The 26,820-nt window shown below is 31.7% G+C and overlaps 1 protein-coding gene across 1 annotated transcript; it reads left to right on the plus strand.

Moving 5' to 3' along the window:
• Window positions 1–8,065: 8,065 nt before the first annotated feature.
• LOC108337578 (uncharacterized) lies at window positions 8,066–9,950 on the plus strand. Its single transcript, XM_017574134.2, has 2 exons — window positions 8,066–8,988; window positions 9,108–9,950. The coding sequence occupies exons 1-2, from the start codon at window positions 8,245–8,247 to the stop codon at window positions 9,159–9,161; spliced, it is 798 nt and encodes a 265-aa protein (XP_017429623.1). The 5' UTR covers window positions 8,066–8,244; the 3' UTR covers window positions 9,162–9,950.
• The last annotated feature ends 16,870 nt before the right edge of the window (window positions 9,951–26,820 follow it).

Below are 26,820 nucleotides of genomic sequence, written 5' to 3' on the forward strand. Positions count from 1 at the left end.
AAGCTTCCATCACGTGACATTAATTAAGGATTTGAATGAAACGTTGTTGTATGAGTTGTCACGACAATTAGAAAAAAGAATGACGTGATTTTCTGAAAAAGTTATTGTATGAAAAAAATAATAGTTAATACAATTAGAAAAGGTTATTATATAACGTTAAAATGTTTTCTCTAACGCCTATTTAATTTATAGAGAAAGATATTTAAATACTTAATTTTGGTATAATAAACATTTTAAAGTTCAACTACTTCTCTCGAAGATGTTAAAAGGTATCTTTTACATCATAATGTCTTTATTTGGTGGGTCTATATTAAAACATTTTTAACGTTATATAAAGGTTTTCATTTACTTATATGTTATTTTCACTTTAATATCAAAAATATTTGTTATTATAAAATATTTTTCTAAAACAAAATATAATTTTAATATAAAAAAATAATTTTTTATTTTATTTTTATGGCTCAAAGTTTATTCAAAAGCAAAAGGTCCTAAATTTATTATAATATCAACATCCTTCAATATATTAATTTTATATAACTTAGGTACTAAACTTATTACTTCTTGCAATATAAATGTTTTAAATGATTAACATAAGCTCGAAGCATGTTTCTACAAGCATAATAAAACTAAAAATATCCAATCGTAAATTGATTAATTTAAAATCAAACTTATCCATATTCCTTCAAATACGCGTAGATGTGATATTTGTTGGGTTATTGGGCTCCCTTTCTATGTGGAGAATAGGTCCAAATAATGTGGACCTTTAGATCTCACTAGGTCAAATTGAGATGAGTCAGATTAGTAAAGCACATTACAGTCACTTGAAGAGATGCAAAAGCCAAGTGAGAGAAAAAGAAAGAGAGAAAGTCATTCCCGCATAACCCTAAACCTACACTGGTGTTTTATTCGCTGTGAACTCGTTCACCGTTGTATCGAGCTAATTTTTGGACAGTAGGTTCCAGACATATGGTTCTTCATTCTGACCGTTCGGATCGTCAATCGGAGGTCTAGAATGGGAGAAATCGGTCCCGCACCAGCAACCCTGTTTTGTGGAATTTTCATCTTCTTGGTTCTCATTTGTAAGCATTTGTGCTTATTTAAATTGGCTTATTGAACACATCATTTGGTGTTATTATTGGAGACTCTTTTGTACCCTATTATTGATCATAGTGTATTTTTCTTTGGTCTGGACGACTCGTGGTTTTTACCCTTGCATTGAGGGGTTTTCCACGCTAAAAATTGTTGGTGTCTCTTTGTGCTTTGGATTCTATTTTTGTTCTATTTGTTTGGTGCTCCTCACAGATTCTCGCAAGAAGGGGGATTGAATTTCCGCTGCGTTATTACTGTTTGATAAGTTGTTAAATTTTTTGGCCCTTTCCCCATCAGAGTGGTATCAGAGCTCTTTGGTTAAGGGACTGTTTAGTTTGCGTGAATGATGGAGGCACATACAAAATTGATTCCTTTGAATGGAGAAAATTATCACCTATGGAAAGGCAAGATGAAGGATTTTCTATTTGTGAAAAATTTGCATCTTCCAGTTTTTGCTTCCAATAAACTGGAATCCAAGTCAGATGAAGAATGGGATTTTGAACATCAATAGGTATGTGGATTTATCAGGCAGTTTGTTGATGATAATGTTTATAATTTTGTTGCTAATGAGACACATGCGAGAAGCCTTTTGGATAAGCTTGAGTCCTTGTATGCCTCTAAGTCAGGAACTAATAAATTGTACTTGCTGAAAAATTTTGTGGAGTTGAAGTACAAGGAAGGAAATCTTGTTTCAAATCACTTGAGTGAATTTCAAGGGCGCTATGATCAATTAGCAGGAGTGGGTATAAAATTTGATGATGATCTATTGGGTTTATTCCTGTTAAACTCTTTACCGGATTCATGGGAGACATTTCGGGTTTCCATGATAAGTGCTACCCCTAATGGTGATATTTCTTTGCAAATGGCAAAGAGTGGTGCTCTTAATGAGGAGATGAGAAGGAAGACACAGGGTACTTCATCTCATTCAGAAGTGCTTATTACAGAGAATAGGGGGAGAAGCCAGAAGAAAGAACAAAATAGTGGTAGAGATAAAAGCAGGAGCAAGTCCAAGTCTCGGTACAAGAATGTGGAGTGTCACTATTGTCACAAAACAGGGCATATAAATAAGAACTGTTTTTTGTTGAAGAAAGAAAACAAAGACAAAAAGGGTAAGCAAAGAGAAAAAGATATTGATGATGGTGATCGTGTTACTACTACTACTACATGTGGTGACCTTATTTGTCTTTGTGATTATGACACTATTAATCTTGTATCTGATGAGAGCATGTGGATAATTGATAGTGGTGCTACACTGCATGTTACATCTAGGAAGGAGTTCTTATACACCTGGTGATTTTGGAGTATTGAAGATGGGTAATGATGGAGTGTCTAAGGTTATTGGTGTTGGTGATGTTCACTTGCAAACCAACATGGGGATGCAGTTGTTGCTTAGAGGAGTTAAACATGCTCCAGATGTTCGCTTTAACTTGATTTCTGTGCAGGTAGTTGATGATGGTGGATTTGATGACCACTTTGGTTTTGGAAAGTGGAAGCTCACCAAAGGTAACTTGATTGTGGCTAAAGGGGAGAAAAACTCTAAGCTTTACTGGACAAAAGCTTTGGTTGCTAAAGATAGTGTGAATGCCATGTATATGGAGTCATCTTTGTGGCACAGAAGGCTTGGGCATATTAGTGAAAAAGGACTTAACTGCTTAGTTAAAAAGGATGTTCTCTCAAGATTGAAGAGTGTAGAGTTGGAGAAATGTTCTCACTGCATGGCTGGTAAACAAACCAGAGTATCCTTCAAGAAGCATCCTCCTTCCAGGAAGTTAGAGTTGCTTGAATTGGTGCATTCTGATGTTTGTGGCCCATTGAAGGTAAAGTCTTTTAGTGGTGCACTTTACTTTATTACTTTTATTGATGATTGTTCCAGGAAGCTTTGGGTTTATGCTTTACAGAGAAAGGACCAAGTGTTGGACAAGTTTAAAGAATTTCATGCTTTGGTTGAGAGACAGTCAGGCAAGAAGCTGAAACGCATTCGTACTGACAATGGTGGTGAATATTGTGGACCATTTGATGCTTATTGTAGACAGTATGGTATTGCACATGAGAAGACTCCTCCCAAAACTCCTCAGTTGAATGGTTTAGCAGAGAGGATGAACATGACATTGATTGAAAGAGTTAGGTGTATGTTTTCTGAAGCAAAATTGCCTAAACATTTTTGGGGTGAGGCATTGTTTACAGTAGTGCATGTTATTAATCTAAGTCCTGCAGTCGCTTTGAACTCTGAGGTGCCAGACAAGATTTGGTTTGGCAAGAATGTTACTTATGATCATTTGCGTGTGTTCGGTTGTAAAGCATTTGTTCATGCTCCAAAGGATGAAAGATCCAAGTTGGATGTGAAGACAAGGCAATGCATCTTCATTGGCTTTGGTCATGATGAATTTGGCTACAAGTTGTATGATCCCGTTGAAAAGAAAGTTGTTAGAAGTCGTGATGTGCAATTCATGGAAGATCAAACCATTGAAGATATTGATAAGGTGGAAAAGTCTACACCTAAGGAAGATGGTAATGTGGCTGATTTTGATCCAATTCGGTTGTCTATTAATGATTTGGATATTGATGTTCATGATGATGAACAACATGGTGATACTAATCGACAAATTGGAGATGACTTGGATGTTCCTATTGATAATGTTGATGAAGAGGAACATGATGTGTCACTAGATGAGAGTCTTGGTGATGTACCTGAGTTATGAGAAGCTCAACCCAGAAGATCTGATAGGCCAAAACAACCTTCTAAGAAGTACTCTACCAATGAGTATGTGATGTTGACTGATGACGGAGAACCTGAATGTTACGAGGAGGCCATTGAAAGTGAAGAAAAGCAAAAGTGGTTGGATGCAATGCAGGATGAGATGAAATCTCTGCATGATAATCACACTTATGACTTGGTGAAGTTACCTAATGTAAGAGAGCCTTAAAGAACAGGTGGATTTTCAGGGTGAAGCAAGAGAGCAGTTCTACATCTACCAGATATAAAGCCAGGTTAGTGGTGAAAGGCTTCAGACAAAGAAAGGGTGTTGACTTCAATGAGATTTTCTCACCTGTGGTGAGGTTGACATCAATAAGAACTGTGTTATGTTTAGCTGCTACTCTAGATTTGGAGGTTGAGCAGATGGATGTGAAGACAACTTTCCTTCATGGTGATTTGGAGGAAGAGATTTACATGAAGCAACCGGATGGTTTTCTTGTTGAAGGCAAGGAAGACTATGTGTGTAGGCTACGAAAAAGCCTATATGGTTTGAAGCAGGCTCCGAGGCAGTGGTATAAGAAGTTTGAGTCTGTTATGTGTGAGCAAGGCTACAAGAAGACTACTTCTGACCATTGTGTTTTTGTCAGGAAATTTTCTGAGAATGATTTCATTATACTGTTGATGACATGCTTATTGTTGGGAAAGATGTATCCAAAATTGACAGGTTGAAGAAACAACTGGGCGAGTCATTTTCCATGAAAGACATGGGAGCTGCTAAGAAGATTCTTGGTATAAGTATCACTCGTGATAGAAAAGAGAAGAAACTTTGGCTATCACAGGAGCACTACATTCAGAAGGTGTTGCAAAGATTTCAAATGGAAAATGCTAAAGTTGTAAGTACTCCTCTTGCTACTCATTTTAAGTTGAGTGTTAAACAAAGTCCTTCAAATGAAGCTGAGAAGATGGATATGAGCAAAGTTCCTTATGCTTCTGTGGTGGGTAGTTTGATGTATGCAATGGTATGTACAAGGCCTGATATTGCACATATTGTTGGTACAGTCAGTAGATTTCTGTCAAATCCAGGTAAAGAGCATTGGAATGCTGTGAAATGGATTTTGAGGTATCTTCGTGGTACTAGTGGTGTCGCAACCGGAATCGCGACGGGACGACGATCCAAAAAAGAAACGAGTTTTGAAAAAGAGATTTGGAGTCGCCACCATAATTTATTCTGGAAAACTACGGAAAAACCATAAAATGATAAGACACGGTCCACGAAAACCAGATTCTGGGTTCGGGAGTCAGTTACGCGTAGGAAAGGTATTAGCACCCTACAACGCCTGCCCGAAGGCAGTACCTTTAATTACATGCGCGAAAATGATGTGGTTTACAAAATGTTTAACTGTCCCCTAAAATAAAACTCTAAAGAAACAAAATATATTTTTTAGATTTTTGGGCCCAACAAGGATTGACCTTTCTCCTACGTATTCTCATTCAAAATGAGAAATCAGGGTTACGTAGTTCTATTGGAAACTGCTTGAAAATTTTGTTTGAGGAATTGTTTGAGAGATTTGTTTGAGAAATTGATTATGGATAAATTTGGATTTTTTTTTGGGAAGTAAACCTGACAAGGACTAGCCTTGCTCCTACGTATCTCCACTTTTGATGGAGAATCAAGGATCACGTAGTTCTGGCTTAAAAGATTGTTTGTTGTTTGAAAAAGCAAATGTTTTCAATTTTTTTTTGAAGATTTTATGTATTTTGGTATTTTTGAGAAAAAAGAAGGTAATGAGTACTAGGCCGACGCAGACGGTCACACGAGCACTCATACCATTATTTAAAATTTTTGATATTGAGGATATTAAGTATTAAGCTGATGCGGATGATCGCACGAGCACCCATATCCTCATTTAATATTACGTAAATAAGAGAGAAAGGTGTTGAGACTTTGGCAAGTGTACCAAATCGTTCAAGTAATAAAACCGGTAAGACCGGATATCGTTTCCCAAGAGACTCGTGTCCTAGACAATCGTATAATATCTAACTAATTTAGACTAAAGAATGATTCCATGTTTTTATGGTTTTCATGCAATTGAAATAAAGATAAAACATAAATTGTAAAAGTGATCTTTGATAACGCAAACCCTTAGGAATGGAAAGATTAGAAATGCTATGGAATGATATTGTTGGGGGATGATTTCACGTACTTCACTCTTATGTATAGAAAATCACTTCCTCTTCATTAATTAGCCAATGTCAATCTTCTAATTTACTCAAACTCAATCCCTTGGTAGAGAGAGCCTAGACTTACTTCTTAAATTCCAATCCCTTAGAAAACCTAACAAGTTCATCCGCTTTAAGAATTGAGATTCAAGACAACCAAAGGTCCTAGTTCTATCCCTAGATACAATTTCCTTTAGGTGTTTAATCCAGTTCTAGATTCACCCAATATTTCCCAATATCAAGCAAACCCTAAAATCATGATATGGTTGAATTACTCATACAAGCTTTAAGTAGAGGAATTAAACACTAACAATCAATGAAAGAGGCATATAATCATTCAAAACAACTGTAATTACATAAGAGATCCGTGGTTACATCAATCCCCAACAAGAATGAAACTAGCTCTCCATGAATGGAGAGCTTGAGCTTACAACAATGGTGGAAATGGAAGAAGGAGGAGGACCCAAGGATGAAGAAGGGCTGTTCCCACAGCTCCTAGCTCGCCTCTGGACGCTCCAATTGAGAGAATTCGTGTCTGGGATGCCAAAGATGCCAACCCCTTCGCGTTCCAGAACTAAATAAGCCGTTTCTGCCACATCAGCAAAAGTCGCGCCCAGCGGCCCGACAGACAGGCGCCCCGCGCTCCCTCGGTCAGCACTGTCACGCCCGGCGCCGCCTAGGCCAGCAGGCGCCCGGCGTGACTCTCTGCAGCAGCCTTGGTTCTTCATCTTTTCAGCTACTCTTCTCTCTTTTCTTGGGTTTTGGCAATGTTCTTTGGTGAGTAGCTTCTCCCAGCTTCTTTGAGTGGGGATTAGCCATCAAATGGGCTAATTACAACTTATAATGTAATCACTTACAAATAACAAGAAATTGAGTTAAACAAGACTAAAAGTAAAGGAAGAGTTGACAATTTCCATCAATTTGATGTTGGATAATGAAGTAAAATTGGTCATTATCAAAAGGTATTGAACACTAGGACGATGCGGGCGATCACACGTGTGCTTAACCTTTAAAACGTATTTTTGTAATTTTTTATAAGAAAGAAGAAGAGGTTTTTAGCACAAGGACGACGCGAGCAGTCACACGTGTGCTTAAACCTTTAAAATGTATTTTTGTAATTTTTTATAAGAAAGAAGAAGAGGTTTTTAGCACAAAAACGACACGAGCGATCACACGTGTGCTTAAACCTTTAAAATAATTTTATTCTATTTTAGAAAAGAAGAAGAAAAGGTTTTAGCACAAGGACGATGCGTGCGATCACACATGTGCCTAAACCTTCAAAATATTTTATTATTTTTTTTAGAAAAGAAGAAGAAAAGGTTTTAGCACAAGGACGATGCGTGCGATCACACATGTGCCTAAACCTTTAAAATATTTTATTTTTATTTTTTTTTAGAAAAGAAGAAGAAAAGGTTTTTAGCACAAGGACGATGCGTGCGATCACACATGTGCCTAGACCTTTGAAATATTTTATTATACAAAAGAAGAAGAAAAAGTTTTAGCACAAGGACGATGCGTGCGATCACACATGTGCCTAAACCTTTAAAATATTTTTGTAAATTTTGTATATATATATATAAATATTTTATTTTTTTTATGTATTATTAAATATGTATTTTAAAATAAATAGATATTTAGAATAAATAAATAAAATAAAATAAAAACAATAAAAAACAATAACAACAATAAAAATAATAAAATAAAAAAATAAATAGAATAAGATAAATAAGGGAACAAAATAAAATAAATAAAGAAAAACAAATAAATAAATAAGTAATAAAAATAAAACAAATAGTGGGGGGTGCCCAAATGAGAAAATGGGGTGTCTAAACTAATTTTCCTTTTATAAACAGGGGCCTAAACCCAAACTGAAAGGGGGTGAGGAAGTGAGAATATGGGGTACAGGCAAGAAAAGGAATTTTGTTTCTTTTGTTATTATTCTTTAAGAACAGAATGGGCCTGAGCCCAGGCCAAGAAAACGTGTGGGGTGTGCGGGTGAAAAACGGGGCTGCGCGAAGGAGAAAGGTTTTTTTTTTCTTGGGCTTGGCCTAGCACTGGCCCGAGGATGTATGGGGGTGCGCGGGTGAAGAATGGGGGATGCGCAAAGGGGGCTGGGTCAGTAATAGGCCCAAGGCCTTTTCATTCTCCAGCTCAGAAACCCTTAGGGGTTCTCTCACTCTGTGCATCACACAGCTTCACTCAAACGAGACCCCAAGGTCTCTTTCTCAGGAAACCCAGAGATGCTCCTCCACCCTTCAACAGCCACGCCCCAGCCACCGTCCAAACAGCCACCGCGGGAGGGCCCTCTATCCGGTCCAACTCTCCGTTGTCGACGCCACCCAGGCCGCCGCTGGTCACTGGCCTCAGATCCGCCTCCTCTCCCTCTCGCTTCGAGGACAGCAGCCCAAGGGAGGGTCTTCCTCCGCCACACACGCACCAACACTTCTTCAAATCGACACCGCGAACCTCCGTCCATGGCGTCGCCAGTAAGGACGCATGCCACCGGAGTCGTCGTCCGAGCTAACGCACCAGGCCGCCTCCTTCTCCTTTCGAAAACGGCGACCCCAAGGAAGGGTTTTCCTCCGCCTTCATCTCCGATTCCTTCGAGTCCAACGACACCCATCATCATCATCCTCAACCACCGAACCCTCCTCTCCGCCTTCAACATTCACCCATTACCAGGCAACTCAGCCTCCGACAACCGTGAACCACACCAAACCTATAAGAAACAACCTAAACCATTCCCAAATTACCATCGACTTCTCCGTGCCTTAAGGATTTTCCCGAAACCACCGAACCACCGTCTTCTACCTCTGCGTGTCTCTGTAATATATTTTGTGTTTGTTTGGTTGGGAATGGGGTGTGGTGATAGCCGTGAGTGTGAATACGGCTATGGTGATGGAGGGAACGAGGGAGGAGGGGATGAGTCAGTGAAGATGAAACCACTGTTCGGTTATTTTTTCTTTCTGTTATATGATTTTCTGGTGAGTAACCATTCTACTGATTCAAATTCATTTGATGGTTGGAGATGAAAAGAGGCATAGTTTCATGGTCTGACTTAGTTTGTGGTTGCTGTATTTGATTGTCTGCTTTTCGGGTGAAGGGATACAGCAAAGCCATGTTTATGGTGTTGGAGTGGTGGTCTCGCTGGAGATAGCCGAGAGCTCGAACCGCTGTGGCAAGACCACTTCGTAACGTAGTGATGAGGTGAGCTCCAACGGGTTCGGTTATTCAGAGGTTAAGCGGCGTTGGCAGAGAAAGAGCAAAGGCTTGAAGTGCATGGGTTGAAGATGATGGAAGAGAATGAAGAAAGTGAAGTGTGCTTTTGTTGATGATGCAGATGCAAATAGAAGCTGGAGCAAAAGCTCTACGAGTAGCAGTCTATTCGGTCAGAAACCGAAGGAAGACAATGGGGCGTCTCAACTCGCATTAAGGTGAGGCGAGCGTGAATAAGGGGTGATATTGGGTGGAAGTGAATGAAACAGTGAATGAAACAATAACTGAAAATTCACACATCAGTAATGGCTATGGATGCAGCTAATATAAGTTAGGGATACTTACCTTCAATGAACGAGTAGCCCCCTCCTTCCTCTACTTTTCCTCCGCTCTTCCAACCCTTGCACTCTCCTCTCTTTTTTGTGAATAATCTCCCCATCAGCAATGGATGATCCACGAAGATGAAGGCCCCCCTTGCTTTTCTGTGCTTTTTTCTTCTGCCACTTCGTATGCGCCAAATTACCTTGTACCAATTTCGTACGCCCCTAATGCCTTTGCCACCACTTTCTCTCTGCAGAAAACCGTTTCTGCCTCTCCCCCTCCAGCACACACACTGTTTTTGTCCCCCAACCCGAAAACATTCTCTCTTTTCTCATATCTTTTTTCTTCTTTTTTTTTTCTTTTAACCATATTAATTATATTAAGCAAAATAAACTTTAAATAGGTAAAAACTAAAAATGAAAATACAATAACAAAATATATATATATATATATAGATATAAAATAAAAATAAAATAATAAAAATGTAAGAAAAATATATATACACATATATGGAGAAAAATAAGATAATATATGTAAATAAAACTAGGATAATACAAAAATAATAATAATAATAATAATAAATAATGAGAAAAGAAATAAATAAATAAATAACAATAAATAAATAAATAAAAGATAAAAAACGAAAATAAAAGATAAAAATAAAAAATAAAAATAAAAATAAGTAAATAATATAATAGACTACAGTAAAGCCAACAATCAATCTGGACGAAATTTGGTATTGACAAGTGGTTTGAGGCTTTGTTTTGGAGGTGATAAGCCTACTTTGGTGGGTTACTCAGATTCAGATATGGCTGGAGACATTGATTCCAGAAAGTCTACTTCAGGGTATTTGATTCATTTTGCAGGGGAACCTTGGCTTGACAATCAAAGTTGCAAAAGTGTGTAGCGTTGTCTACTACTGAGGCAAAATTCATTGCACTTACTGAAGCATGTAAGGAGTTGCTATGGGTGAAGAAATTCTTGCAGGAGCTTGGTTTTGTGCAAGGGAAATACTTGTTGTATTATGACAGTCAAAGTGTTATTCATCTTGGTTGTTGGAATTAGCCAAAGTTCATACAGATGATAATGGTGCTGATATGCTGACCAAGGCATTGCCAAGAGGAAAGTTTGAAGTTTGTTGTGAGATCGCCGGTTTGGCGGATATCTCCACATAGTCGTGAGGGGGAGATTTATTGGGTTATTGGGCTCCCTTCCTATGTGGAGAATAGGCCCAAATAATGTGGACCTTTAGGTCTCACTAAGTCAAATTGAGATGGGTCAGATTAGTAGAGCACATTAGAGTCATTTGAAGAGAGGCAAAAGCCAAGTGAGAGAAAAAGAAAGAGAGAAAGCCATTCCCGCATAACCCTAAACCTGCACTGGTGTTTTATTCCCTGTGAACTCGTTCACCGTTGGATCGAGCTGATTTTTGGACAGTAGGTTTCAAACATATGGTTCTTCATTCTGACTGTTCGGATCGTCAATCAGAGGTCTAGATTGGGAGAAATCGGTCCCGCACCAACAGCCCTATTTTGTGGAATTTTCATCTTCTTGGTTCTCATTTGTAAGCATTTGTGCTTATTTAAATTGGCTTATTGAACACATCATTTGGTGTTATTATTGGAGACTCTTTTGTACCCTATTATTGATCATAGTGTATTTTTCTTTGGTCTGGACGACTCGTGGTTTTTACCTTTGCATTGAGGGGTTTTCCACGCTAAAAATTGTTGGTGTCTCTTTGTGCTTTGGATTCTATTTTTGTTCTATTTGTTTGGTGCTCCTCACAGATTCTTGCAAGAAGGGGGATTGAATTTCCGCTGCGTTATTACTGTTTGATAAGTTGTTAAATTTTTTGACTCTTTCCCATCAAAATTTATCCAATGAAAACATATATTAAAAAAGAGAGTACTAATGTAAAATAATATCATTATCGTATTTAACATTATACTTATTATTATTAACATTATAATTATCATTATTATTATTATAATAATGATAATAATGGAGTGTGTTGCAGGTGGTAAGTCCAGGTACAAGACTAAGCAAACTTTGTGCGCAACGATATGAAGTTAGGGAGAAGAATATATCGAAAAAGGTAAGGCCAAATAGTTATTTAGTTTTTTCAGCATAAGCAAAGAAACTAAATTTAGGTTTATGTTATGCAGAGAACAAGAGGGTTGAAAGCAATGTCCAATATGGAATCTGAATCTGAGTAGAAAGAAGGAAGACAATAACAATCAATGGAGTTGTTTCTGTGTGGTCAATGGTATGAGAAATTTTGAGGCCAACAAATTCAAAACCAAATATTTATTACTTTTTCTTTAATCAACCTTACTTTTTATTTCTTTATTGGATATTTTATTATAAACTGCTTTTATTTTTCTGAAAAATTTCTTTCATGGTAATTCATTGTGTATTAATTTTCAATTTTTTTATCGATATGTTAACATAACAATAATCTATCTCATTATATAATTATATAATTTATGTTGTCTTGTTGTAGAATTATTTACAGAATTATTTCATTAAATTGTTCATCATCGTTTTGCTATAAGTTTAATCGATCAACCAAATTTTCAAAACTTAAAAGCTTTTTTTCGTAATGAAATACATAACAAATAAAAATAACTAACATAATTTGATGACCTCATTTTTTGTTTGATGGAGATAAAATTAATTTCTTCTTTTTTCGAAATAGTTTAATCGCTTTTTATTTTTTTTAGCAATTTTTTTTCGATTAACATAATATGGGCTATAAATATTTTAAAATTGTATCCTAAATGATGATGGATGAGTCAGAATTGTTAAGACAATATCGTTTAGAGTGACTATAGATTATCTAACAACTTATATTTTAAAGTTTAATCCACAATACTTAATGAAATATCGTCTATTGAGTAAAGCGTCTAAAAAAGGGGTTTATTAAAAATAATGTTTAACGAAATAAGCGTTTATCAATACAAACCAACTTTGAATGAAAATAACACTTATAATGTTTTATCATTTAATAGACATGTTTAAACAAACAATGTATAACAAAAAGAAACATTTAAGTATATGGTTAACTAAATATTGAAGCTTAAGATTTTATATCCAAATAGAATTGAACATATAAGCATCCAAAGAAAAGAATCATCTAGGAAAAACTTGTCAAACAATATAATGAAACTCAAACTGTTTTATGAAATAAACATTTTTTTTGTTTACATCATTTGAAGATATTATATCGAACACTCTACTTCTTAAACTATGTCCGATCAAACGAGTTGAAATGTGCTAATATGTTTTAAACATACAATATGTCTTAACGTTTACTAACATTTAAAACATTTAATGTATGTATGAAAAAAATGTTTCTTTACTTATATATTTTGCTTTCTTTATTTATATAAATCATGATAGTACACTCTAATTCCTGTATAAGATGGATAAAGATGTTAATAAGAGATATGAATGTTTGAGTCGCATGGAAAAGACAAGGGAGAGGAGTGTGAGCGGGAGGAGGAAGAAGGATATGAAGGAAAAAAGATAAGGGTAACTTGGTCTTTTCACAAATCTGTGGGAGTGGAGGATGAAATGTACAAGGTATTGGAAGAAAGAGCCATGAAAGTGTTGATTTTCCATCTTCTTATAGACCCACTGACACAACCCAATGACATTGCTTCATGCAACTCCGATAATTACTAAATACACCCCATAATATTAGGAAAAGATTCCAACATCCTTCACCACAGCACAACGCCACACCATGATTGTTGCTCCCATCAATGTTACTGCCACCGCCGCACCGGTGTTGCTAAAGAACAGAGGGAGAACACTCTAAAGGAAGTAAAAAAGAGAAAATACTTATGCTGGAAAGTTTTTTTAAATGTATTTTATTTATTTTGGAAAGCTCTCATATTTCATATAGAGATGTTCCGAAAAAGTCATTTTAGAATGCATTATATGCTTTTAAGAATGTTTGTTTCCAAAATCCCATTTCAAAACTTTATTCCGAAATGTATTTCATATATTCAAAAAATTCTGTAATGAAAATCTCGTTTCAAAAATATTGTTCTGAAAATCCTATTTCAAAAATCTTGTTCCAAAAACTTTGAGAGAAGCTTATTCCAGAATATTTTTGAAGTATAAAAAATCCAAAAATCACTTTCATAAAGACTAAAATGATTATTTCGAAAATTTGAGGAGGTGCGCAAAGAAATTGTGGGTTGGAAGAAGTAAAAGCCGAAAAAGTATTAAACCTCACATGAAAAAAGAGACTCTTAATGAAAAGCTATTTTAATAAAATAAATAAAAAAATAAATGCTCTGACTCGTGAATTGAAGTGTGCTTCTTCCTCTACTTGGATAGTTACTTCCTACACCTTTATAGTTTGAATTTTGAGTAATGAAAATGAAAAAATCATTCTATTCCTTTTATAATTTTTATCGTTTATGGGATGAAAAGATTAAAATTTAAGTTAAATTTGAAAATTTTATGGAAGCCATATATCATTAGATTAGATCGATAAAATAAGGGATCTTATTAGCTCTTTCACATGTGCTCCAAATTGTTCTAGCAATAAAACAGAAAAATCAAAATATAATTTTTTAAAGAGATTTATGTATGCTTACCCAATGTGAATTTTTACTAATTTAGACTAAAGACTTAATCACACATATTCCTTCAAATATAAAGAGTGGAGATACTTCCAAATTCACAATATTTAATGCAACTAAACTTAAAATTATAAACTTGATTAATTCATCAAATTGTAAACTCACATCAGTACATGTTTTTTAAACAAAACTTATATAACATAATTCTAACATTTACACAAAAGCTCTCATTAACCCTAAATTCTTAAAGACGAGTTATAAATCATTACTAAAAAAAAGTTTTGTAGGGTATGAATTCTTTTTATCATAAGGAAGTCTTTCTCTTTTGAAGTGGAAAAAGTAAAATCACAATGCTTAATTCATATATATATCACATGAACTATAATTTGTTAACTCAAATCAAATCACATTAAATGCTTTGTTCATTTAATTGTTGATTTGTAAACATGTTTGTATTTTATCTCTAGTTGAAGTGAGATCGCTTCAACAAAATCCAATGAACTCAATCAATAAAAATTTATTTTACATGAAAAAATAATTTATATAAATAATGTTTTATAAAATTATATAATTTAAAAGTACTTTAAATAAAATTGGAAATCCTTTTAACTGTTGAGAAGTTGAAAGTGTTAAGGAATGAGTTGGTGAGTGAGTCATGAATTGAAAGAGGTACAAAGATTTGGCAGTGATTGCACTCTTCAGAATCCAAAAGCAGTGCAGTTAAGTTCTTTTAATAAAGAAGCTGCTTTTGCCAAAGTGAAAAATGTTTGTACTTTTAAAATGTTCTTGTAATAACTTTTTCTTCTTTCAGTATCTGTCAACAGAGAAAATCCCTTTTTAAAGAATGCTAAAACACATGATTGTTGGTTTAGGGAAGAGATGCTATTATTCCTTCTTCTTGGTTGCCATCATATCAAATACAGCTAAGCATGGAATAATTTCAGGAATTGATTCCTTATTCATATACTCTATTTTGTTCTTTGTATAAACATCAAACTTTTCAATTTTTTATTCTAGCATAATGAACCCTGACACTTATTATATGAACAGAATTATAAAATATTAAATGAACAGACTTAAATATACTTTTATCTTATAGTTTTGGGTTAAGTTTGTTTAATCCTTTAAATTTAAAATCAATTGTTTAATATTTAATATTTGTGATTTCAAAACAATTGGGTCTCTATGTCCAAACGTCTCATACTAAATATTATTAAATAAGTACTTTAAAAAATAAACATGTAATTTGGTATTTGATTCTAGGAATCTAAAATTAATCATCATATAAATAACTGGAAATTATTAATCATATAAGTGAAATTTTAACCGCATTCAAGATTTAAAAAAAAAATCCAATTTTAAATTTGAGAGACTAAAAGTAATTTTACTCATGAATAAAAACATATTAACTCATGAATATAATCTCTTCAGAATATGAATTTAAAAAACATGAATTATTCTTCTCTATTTTTGACCTATTTACTCTTATATAATCTAGAAAATTTAATCTTAAAAGTTTTTATAATGTTTAAATAATGAGAACATGTTATTTTAATATTAAAATAACTAAAAATATAAACAGAAATTTTATTAAAGTTTCATTATTTAAAACATAAATCATTAGAAAGTGTCTAGATCATCAAGGCAACAAGATCTTCTTCTTCATCCAATCAGTTGTTTTAAAAGAATAAGTTAGTTTCTACTCTTTTCTTGAACTGTATCCTCTTTCACATATGCGAACAATTCTATGTTGCATGTGTCTCCTTAGCCTTATAATATGTTTTTGGTTGATCAGTGTTTCTAACTGCGTACCCAGATCATGATTCTGTGATCTGTAGTTGTATTAGAGTTCTCTAACACTAGTACAAAAATATCATATAAGGTCGTTGTTTTTTGGCCTTTCACGTCGACGTTATATCGGGAGACGTTAAATTGACGTCAAATTTAAAAAATTCGACGTTAATCAATATTTTTGTTTTTTTCAATTAATTGTAATCATTTTTTACAACTCTACGAGACCTGAAAAACATAAAAACAACAAATTTCAGTTTTTGGTATTTTATAAAGCATGAACTATGAATGTGTAGTATAGTATCAACAACAAACAACAACAACAAACAACAAATAAGTTCAATCAAACAACAACAAACAAGTTCAACCAAATAACAACAATAAACAAGTTCAACCAAATAACAACAACAAACAACTTCAACAAAAAACAACAACAAACAACTTCAACAAAAAAACAACAACAAACAAGTTCAACATATAAGTTCTTCAAAACGAAAACGAAAACTAACATTCAAAAGGTGGTTCGTCGGAATAAAGTGTTTCCACCAGTGAGAGAGAAAGCAGAATGCGCCTACGAAAGACAAGAACAACAAATAATCGGTCAAAACAAATGAAAGTTATACATAAAGTAGTTAATTAATATGCATTTGTATCAAATGAAAGAAAGATTACATGTGATGGTCGTCAAACTTCGTTCGAGAAAAGTTTGAGAAGAGAAGAGGGTCCCGCGCGCTAAGATAAAGTGAATGAATTTTCAATCTCCCGCTCAAATTAAAAAGGGAAAACTTTTGGCTGACAAATAATATGTCGAAGCTCCTACAAAATTCGACGTATTATATGTGGTTTAAAAGAAAAAAGAAAAAAAGAATTAAAAAGGGGTTACTTTTTGGCTTCTGGCTGAATAATAATACATCGAAGCCCTTACAGAATTCGACGTATTATTTGTTTAAAAGAAAAAAGAAAAAAGAATTAAAAAGGGTAACTCTTTGGCTTCTAACTCACAAATATTACGTCGAATCCCTACAGGATTTGACGTACTATTGGTGGTTTAAAAGAAAGAAGAAAGAGAATGACGCGTTAGTTTAAATAATTATCATCATAGAACGTCGAATTGAATGGGGCTTCGACGTTCTACAATTGCATTTATTTACAAAAATGTCATCGGCCATTTTTAACATTGGCTATTCAGTGATTGGACGTTGAACGCGTGACGTTATACGTTGTTTTTGCACTAGTGTAAGCTAAGGGAGTGGTTGTTGGTCTTTTAGAGTTGTTGAAGTTTTCGATCAGGTAAGAGAAGCTAATTGTGTGTTTATAAAGTCTTAATAAGTTATTAATTTGTTTTGATGTGCTTTAATTGAAATGAAATTGATTTGCTGTAATTGAATAATACTTGTAAATGGACTAAATGTGTATCGTCTGAGTTGGAAGAGCATGGTTGTGAACACTTATTGATGTTTCAACTGTTTTAATCACTTAAGATGAGGTTATGAGGTCATAATTGTTTGAAATTCGTTGTTACTTCTTGATGTAGTTAATAGGTTGAGTTTTGGGTTGGTTTCGAGTCTATTTTTAGGGTTTTGACAAGTGAAAATATGAAAGTGTTGGTTTGGGAAGAAACTGAAGTTTTGGGGTTTGTTTTTGAGTCATTTAAGACTTCTTTAGCCACCTAGTTTACAAAAATCTAGTTTGTAATATATGAAATACGTTTAGTTTGTATTTTGGGGTAGTTAGTTTGATTAAATGGACTAAATCCTTAAACAAGTGAGCAAATTAGTATTCCCTCTAATGATGGATGTGTATTTAGTTTAAGTATGTAATGAAAGCGAATTCATGGAGAAAATCCTAGTGTTGTGTTTTAGTGTAATATATTGTTGTATGGACTCTAAAATGAGGGAATATTTCTGACACTCCAATAGCCACCCACTCTTAAGTCGAGAGGGATGATTACGTCGTGAGGAGTAGCATCTTAGCCTAGGGTGAGTTTGATTATAGGTGTTTAATACATTAACTTTGTGTGGTAAGATGTTTCACTACACATGTGCAAGTCTCTCAAGAGTTTGTCACTAAATCATGTATCCAAATGGTCAAGTCTAGAATCTAGGTATAAATATATACTTAGTTTTGATAACTTGATAATGGAATTGTTATATTTCTTATTTGATTGTCGCATGTTTGAGTTTTTTAAGATTAGCTTACCTTGCTACTTTTGTTTATTTGTTTGATTCTTTCTTTTTAGCAATGATCACTTGATTGATGTGAATAGAGAAACATATTACAGTGGAGTAGTGCTGAATGATGAGGATGTTGATACTTAGATAAAATAATTTAGTTTATTTTCGATGTTTTTGAAGAACTTTTAGTTCTTTTGTAAATATTATTAATAGTATAAGATATCTTATATATACAGCTTGAATTATGATTATATTTTTGGATCGTATTTTATATATTTTATTTAGTTAACTGTTCTTGTTTGTCGAATATGTGATAATTCCTTAATAGTATTAAAATTATAATTTTTGGAATGTTATATATTCTAATACAAATTTTATTGATTATTATCAACAAAATATCTAATTATAAAACAGTAAAACTTTTATAATGATAATAATTTATAATTTTTATTTTAGTAATTTTTAATATATATAATTTTAATTTAGATTCAAGTAATAATAATTATATATTTTTTTATATTTTTAATAATTATTGTATGTATATATATATATATATATATATATATATATATATATATATATATATTCTGGGAAGTAATGAAAGGTAGGGGTAAAAAACCAACTACCAAGACTTTCCAAGGAAGCAATCAGGGCAATTTTATTTTTGTGAGTGTTACTTTCACCCTTAGATGGGAAATGACACCACGTTTGTGTTGAGTGCCAATATTGCACACTCGTGTATCACAATTTAACTTTAATTCAATATAATTGGTGGCACTTAGTAGGATTTAATTGTAATATCTCCATTTCAAGATACATAGTTTTTTATTATGTAAAAATGACTGGTATTCTAACGTTGAATTTCTTTTATATGTCTTCAAATTAATTGCTTTCTCTTTCTTAAAGTAATATATTTATAAGAAAATAAATTTAATTTTAAAAAGTAGTGTATTTATATTTTAAATTATTGTTAATGTGTGTTAAATAATATTAAAATGGAATCACTATGAAAACGAATATAGTATTTAATAATAAATGTTTTTCTTTAACTTTTCTTCAATTTTGAGTCAAAATGCATTAATGGTCTTAATTAAATGAAAGAATGATATAATAAAATAAAATTAATTAAGATTTGTACTGTGGTCAACAATACCAACACATAAAAAGTTATATAGTTTAGAAAAAATGTTGAAAAACTATGTTTAATAAAACAGTAAATATATTTATAAAATATTAAATAAAATGTATTTAATGCCTTGAAAATACGAAACATTCAATATTTACTATACAAAAAAAGTTATGCTCGAATTTGGAATCATTGTTGGTGCAATTGAGAAGAAGCTTCCATTAAGGAATGGTCACGCAACTTAGCAAAAGAAAAACGTTGAAAGGTATAAATTCAAAAAGCATTTACGAGAACCTAAGAAAAAGGTGTCCACCAACTCATTCTATTCTCTTTGAGAAAACGTAATTCAGAAGATTTCATTTCGATGTGCCAAATGTCAATTAATTAAAAGAGATCATCGTCATCTTTGCAATAAGTGTTAACGTGCAAGGGACGCGCTTGCATGAGTAGAATTACTTAAGCTAATATAACTAAAGAAATTAAATATGACCATTCAAGAAGAATATGATTATCTATTTAAATTAAAACTAAAATTTTACCTTCAATCATAAAAGTTTCGATTAAGAAATTAACAATATGACTTCAGTGTCTGAAAGCGATACTCTGAATTTTAAATAGAGTCCAAATTAAATGTAAAATAATAATTATTTGATTTAAGAAATCAAAGTACCCAACAATTACTCAAATAAATAACACTTGGAATTTGTTGTAAAAATCTTTGTATCTGTGTTCGATTGCTATAGATACATTTAAAAATTAATAGTATGTAATATTAATGTTCAATTTTTCAAACCAAATATACGTTCAATATTATGCAGTTAAAATAGTCTGTAAATTATTCTAAATTCTTCAAATTCAAATCCTATAATAAACAAATTAAAAACAATCTCTTCCTACCACCGTAACAACAGCAACGCAGAATAAACCTAATGTGTAAACTTAAAATGGTAGGGCGATTTCATCCGTAGATTTCAAACAGTTATATTTGGTTACAAAACAAAAAGCTATAAGAATGGAATGAACTAAAACTTCTTCACGAAACTAGATTTGAGGAAAGAAACGCCGGAAACATTTTAGATTCAAGCCAAGTAAAAAAAAATAAATAAATTCGTCGCTACAAAAATTTAAGGTAAATTCACAGCCAACTCCACGAATAATTCTTACAAAACATAAATGCTAAAAACTCGGAAAGCGCAGCCCAAATCTAAATATAAAATAAATTGATTATGTACTAGAATTAATGATCACAATAACAACAGTAGTAGTACTCAACTCATACAAACAATATAGATCCAGCAATCAACATATATAATCTCTACATAGGAACATGAACAGAGAGAAAGAGAGAATTATACACTAATGCTACTCAAATCTCCACTCCTAATAAAATTCCACACAGGTAAACGAGAAAATCCATGAGCTCAGCTCAGATCCGAAGGGAAGAACCAAAGGCAAGAGCAGCAACAGCGCAAACAACCCCGGCGACGAAGGACGGCGAAACAGCGACGGCGGGAGACGTCGGACTCGGGGCCGGAGCGTCGGCCGCGGAGATAACGGCGACGAGTACCGACATTACGGCAATGAACATTGCTTTAGAGAAAGCCATTGAATTTATCACAATTTTTCTGATTTTGGTGTTTAGGGTTTGGGTTGCGTTGGGCGCAGTGAGAGTTCGTTTTGGGAAGAGGCGAAAATGGTGGTTTATATAGAAGGAGGGAGGAGAGGTACGGGCAGTTCGGGTAGTTGCCCGAAGTACAGACTGGCAATGGGTCCATTGCCAGCTGGATCTGCTTCTATTCTGAAATATCAGGTTTCACATGACTATTTCGCCACGACGCCGTTTCGCCTGAAGTTCCTTGTCCCACTGGCTCGTGCTCTCATTTTCACACACAACACCTAAAATGATTATTATTTAGAATAAATAATGCATGTGTTAAATACGTTTTCAGTTTATGAATTTTTATACGAAACTAAAATTCATGTATAAAATTTTGTCTCTAAACATAGGTATATATATATATTTTTAAAGTTTTAATACTAAATTATATCAAAATTCTAAACATAAATAAGTTTTAATTTTAAAACTAAAAACATACTTAACCTCTTACAATAATATGTAATAATAAAACATATTTATTTAACATATATTTTTTTAATTTTTAATTTTCATAATTTTAAAATATCATTTGTAATTTCATAATTTTATAATTTTAAAAAAAAATTATATTAATATGTAATAGAACATATTTATTTGGCATATACAAATTATTTTTGTGTTTTATTTTTAAAATTTTAAAATTTCATAATTTCATAACTATACAATTTTATTATTTTAAAATTTCATAATTTGTAATTTTGTAAGAAAAAAATCATCGCTATACTTTTTTAACAAAATATTATATGACAAGATTTAAGTAAGGTGAAGAGAAACGATAATTATCACCTTATCAGAAAAATCTATCGATTAAAAGTTTTAAAGTTTTATAAACTCAAGAATCATATAAATTTGATAGAAATTCAATTAAAAGTTTTGGGACTCAAAACTTAATTAAACCATTTTTAAATAATGTTTTATATTTAAAGTTAAATCTTTTTAATTTTTTTTTTGAAAAATTCTTCAAATATGAAAGAAAAACAAGAAAATAAGTCAAAAATTACCATAATAATATTGCGATATTATTTTTTACTATAAAAAAAAGTGTCTATTATATTTTGTAATTATTAGGCCATAGGTAAACGTGCAGAGAGGCGCGTGAAGAAGAATGGAGAAAATCTAAATTGAATTTATTGTTATTAATATCATTTAAATGATAAGGCAAGTTTCCTTCTAAAGTAAGCAAGTAAAAGTATTTATTCTTTTACTTAATTGTTAGGAAATTATTAATTTTATTACAAAGGTATTTAGAATGACAAATTAGTACGTGTGTAATTAAAACTAATTAAGTTTGAACTATCATTTTGCCTATTTATGTAAGATTCAGAGGATGGAAAAAAAAATATAGACGCGTAAATAATAAAATAAAATGATTTAGGTAGGTGATGCTTAAAAAATACTATCATAAATTATGCAAAACTTTATATTATTTATATAATTATTTATACTTATATAAGGAATTTCTTTCTTTTTCATATTTACAAAATAAATAAAACTTACTTATATTAAAATTATTTATATCTAACTTTAAAATGATAATAATAATTTTATTATTTTTTATTAATCATTATATAAAACATAATTATTCTTTATATATATATATATATATATATATATATATATATATATATATATATATATATATATATAAACCTATAAAATAGAGTATTAGAGTTGGTAAATGTATTAAAATAATGATATTGAGTATTTTATTTTAAGATAATTCTATAATATAAATAGAATTTTTCTAAATTCGTTTCGTTACTTAGAATAGACCTTATCTCTCTAAAACTTTTTCTCTTTACTTTCTCTCACATCTTTCTAAGTGTTCTTCTCATAAGTCATTTGTTTGACGACTAAGAGGTGTCTTGACGATCACGGCGTCAATGTTACAATCTAACTTACCAATTTATGTCTTAGAGCAAGTAAGTTTCTAGTCATTTTTTTTACCTTTTAGCTTCGGTCCATGATCATGCATGGAAACTGTTTTGCATGCATCATTTGGCCTTCATTTCTCGTTCTTGGTTGATCTAGAGTTCTACAGACTCTGTCCATTTCCAATTTGGTATCTTGTAGGTTCGTCTAGAGATTCCTTATGTTTCAAGCAATCAACAGAACATTTCTTTAAGTTGGGCAGTTTATTGTAAGGTAAGGAAAACTGGATCTATCTTAGTTTGTGTTTGTTTATATTAAAATAGAATCTATGAGAATAATATGATGTATTGGATGAAATTGTGAAGTAATATAGTATTTGTTAGGTGTAAATAACAATATTTGGTATTATGAAGTGTTTGTGATTGTAATAATGTGAAATTGATTTTCTATGTTGTTATGAACATGTGTGATGAAGTTGCGTTGTTGTTTGGAACTAAATTCAAAATGATTATGATGAGAAATTGTGAAATTCTTTGGTTTTAGGCCTAAAATGGGGATTTGCATGTGTGAGTTTGAGAATTTGGGGCTGATGTGAGGAAAATATTGTTTAGGTGCTGTCATGAGGTAAATTGAGACTTGTTAGGAGGGCTAGATGGTTGAAAACTGTTACGTAGCAAATGGAGGGTTTATAGTTGAAGTTTTCAAGTGTTTTTGGTGTAAAATGGAGGTTTTGAGTAGTGAGATTTTGAAGTAGTGAGTATAAACTGTTTTGGAAGGTTAGAGGTCTGTTATTATACCTATAAGGACTTTTCTAGGTACTAAAATCAGTAAAATCTGTAATGAAAGTGATATTGGCTTCATAAATTGAGTTTCTAGTCCATTTTAGAGGTTTTAGGTGTTGAGAATTGAAAGTAGGATAATTAGGATGAAACTGAGGTGTTGGAGTGTGCTAACAAGTGTATTTAGACTTGTTTATGTAGGTTGTAAACTGGTATGAAGGTTTAAAAGTGTAGAATTGAAATTGGGTAGCTTGTAGGAGTGAATTTGGGTTTTAAAGGGTCAATATGAGTTATAGTAGTGTTTATGATTTTTCTCAAGGTCTGGAGTGAAGTGTTCCAAGTCTGGTTTTTCATGTTTGTGCTACTGCTAGGGCGTTGAGCTCCAGCCCTCCAACGCCTGGGCGCCAACTCACTGTCTCGTGGGCGATGAGCGCCTTCTTCTAGGTGCCTGAGCGCCACCTTGGGTACTTTTATATTATATTGTAAGTGAATCGTGATGCACTGTTGGGTATGTTTTAAGTGTTTTCCAATGATTTTGTTTGGTTGTTTAATGCATTGTAAAGTATGATTAAAGGTTATCAATGTTAGTGTGCATTGTAAAAGTAAAAAGATGTATGTACAAGTTTTCAAAGTTGTGAATTGAGTTCCAAGATGGAATTCTTTGTGTAGTTTTAAGTGTAGTTGTCTGAATGCAGGGAGCTCTGTCTTGGGGGTTATCCTAGCACTCTAATGGTCATTCATTCTCATATAGAAAGGATTGATACATGTGGTGAGAGTAGCATGTCTTAGTCTTAGGTGCTTCCAATATGATTCAAGGTGTGGAACAGACTATCCTCGTGAGTATGGTAAGGTGAAACTCATTGGCAATTACTCTACAAAGCAGTAGAAGCCACCACAAGTGCATAACCCGTCATAACTCGGCATTCATTCTAAGTCTGGACAGTCCATTCATAAAGTGTCATGCATAAAGTGTTTGATGATGGTGTAGTGATATGTTTGTTGTATGTAAAATGTTTAAATGAGTTTATATATATATATATATATATATATATATATATATATATATATATATATATATATATATATATATATATATATATATATATATATATATATATATATTCCTTCATTATAAACTAGTTTATCCTTCTATTTGTGTTTGTGTTTGTATGTTGTTGTGTTTTTTTCTTTGCTATGATCATCTTGTAAATGTGAGTGGAGTGAGATGAAGTTTTCGTGGAACAAACACTAGATGGAGGAGATGTTGCTGCTTAATTGTTCTTTAGATTATCTTTTGTTAATAGTTTTTGTTAACCCTTGTATATAAAGTTTTAAATTTATAATATTTTGGGATAAATAATATTTTATAATTTTTTCTCTAACTGCTTCTTTATATTGCTTCTTTATATTAATCATGTGATGACTATTATATAGTTTTATATTATATTTTGGGACGTTACAAAATATACAATATATATATATATATATATATATATATATATATATATATATATATATATATATATATATATATATATATATATATTTCAATTTTATCCTTAATAAGTAATTTTCTGTTAAATTGAAATAATTATCTTATTAATTATATTCTTTAAGTGATTTTTCTAAAATTGAGTAGTTTTTATTTGAATCTTTTTTAGTTTAACCATTTTATAAAATTAAAATAGTTATTTATAATAAAAATACCTATAAAATAAATAAATTTTTTATTACAATAATTATTTATATTTATTTTTACAATTATAATTTTATTATCTTTTGTTATCATAAGAAAATGTGAATTTAAAAATAACTTTTTACAATATAAAATATTACTTACAAAATAAATAAAAATTATCTATAATAAAATTGAGAAAACGATTTATACTTGCTTTTATAATTATAATTTTATTTTATTTTTATCATAAAAAAATGTAAATATATATGTACCTAACACATATTTTTACTAGTATATCATAAATGCTTTTATTTGTTAAATAGAGAAGAAATAAAATATTTATTTTCCCAGAATCCTTTGTGTATGATTTATGTTGAACTGTTTTTCTATATTCATTCTGATAATAATAAATAATTTAAAATCAATATTAATAAATAATAAATAAATAAAACTATTGATGACAAAAGACAATTATAATTTAAATAATTTGTCTTCACTTACATATTTTTTTTATTAAACTAACTATTAATGATATAAAAAATTTATTTGTAGGAAAAGTTATGTTTGTATCTTTTCAGTGTATTAATTCTTTGTATGTGCGATAGATAATCTTATGTATATACATTAGGAGCTTGAAATACATATTTTTATTTATGTTTTCACGAGCATTGTGGAAGTATTTATGTGATTAAGGTTCTTTAGGATGTATTGTGGAAGTTTTTTCTCTAAACATTGTAAAATAATAGTAAAATATTGAATTAAGTTATTTATTTGAAATATTGAATTAAAAGTTAATAAAAGTAACTGTGATTTAGTTTTATTAATAAAATGAGTGTGATAGCTCTTAAGTCTCTTACACAAATTTTCATACAAATTAATCCTTCAAAAATATATATGCTTACATACAAGTTCTTTTATATTGAAAAGTCTCTTAATCAAATAATTACAAAAGATATATTTCAAAGATTACTTTACATGAAAAATTAATTAAAATCAATACACTTGTTTTTGAAAATCAATTTGGATAATACATTAAAATTGGTAATATATTATTTATAAAAATAGCATACCCTTTTTTTTTCTCTGCAAAATTTTTTTAACTCACGAAAATAAGCTTCCTAACTCTCCTCTCAATGATTTTATGGGAAACTGAATCAAAAATCCATCTCAAGGAACATTTTTCTTGATTGTTATTTTTTAAAAATTAAATTAAAAAAGAAATTACTCGTTCAACTTGAAATTCTCGTAAAACTAAATTTCTTATGCCACACTCTCCCTAAAATGAACAATCATGCAAAAGTGTCTTTACCCATTCATTACTATTCAATTTTTTAAACAATGAATACAAGACAATAATGTCATTCAACTTTAAAAAGCGGTAGTTTGTGATCAAATCAATTTCAACTCTTTTTTTTCCCTTAGGAGAAGTTAAGTCCAACATACTTAAAAAAACAAAATCTAAAAACATTTAACATAAATAACTCATATCTTATTATATCATTAAAAAAGCCAACTGAAATAAATTTAAAGTAGGAAGGGGTATGTCAAACCTTGTCCCTCTCATCATAAATTAATCAATCTAGCATATTCATAAAAAAACTTAG

This window comes from Vigna angularis, chromosome 7, assembly GCF_016808095.1.
Source record: "Vigna angularis cultivar LongXiaoDou No.4 chromosome 7, ASM1680809v1, whole genome shotgun sequence".
Lineage (NCBI taxonomy): Eukaryota > Viridiplantae > Streptophyta > Magnoliopsida > Fabales > Fabaceae > Vigna > Vigna angularis.

Bases quoted from the DNA above. Each gene is read 5' to 3' on its own strand.
- LOC108337578 (XM_017574134.2), top strand. From the start codon at position 8,245: ATGCTCCTCCACCCTTCAACAGCCACGCCCCAGCCACCGTCCAAACAG. The intron at 8,989-9,107 runs GTGAGTAACCAT...TTTCGGGTGAAG, and splicing joins TTCTGTTATATGATTTTCTG to GGATACAGCAAAGCCATGTT.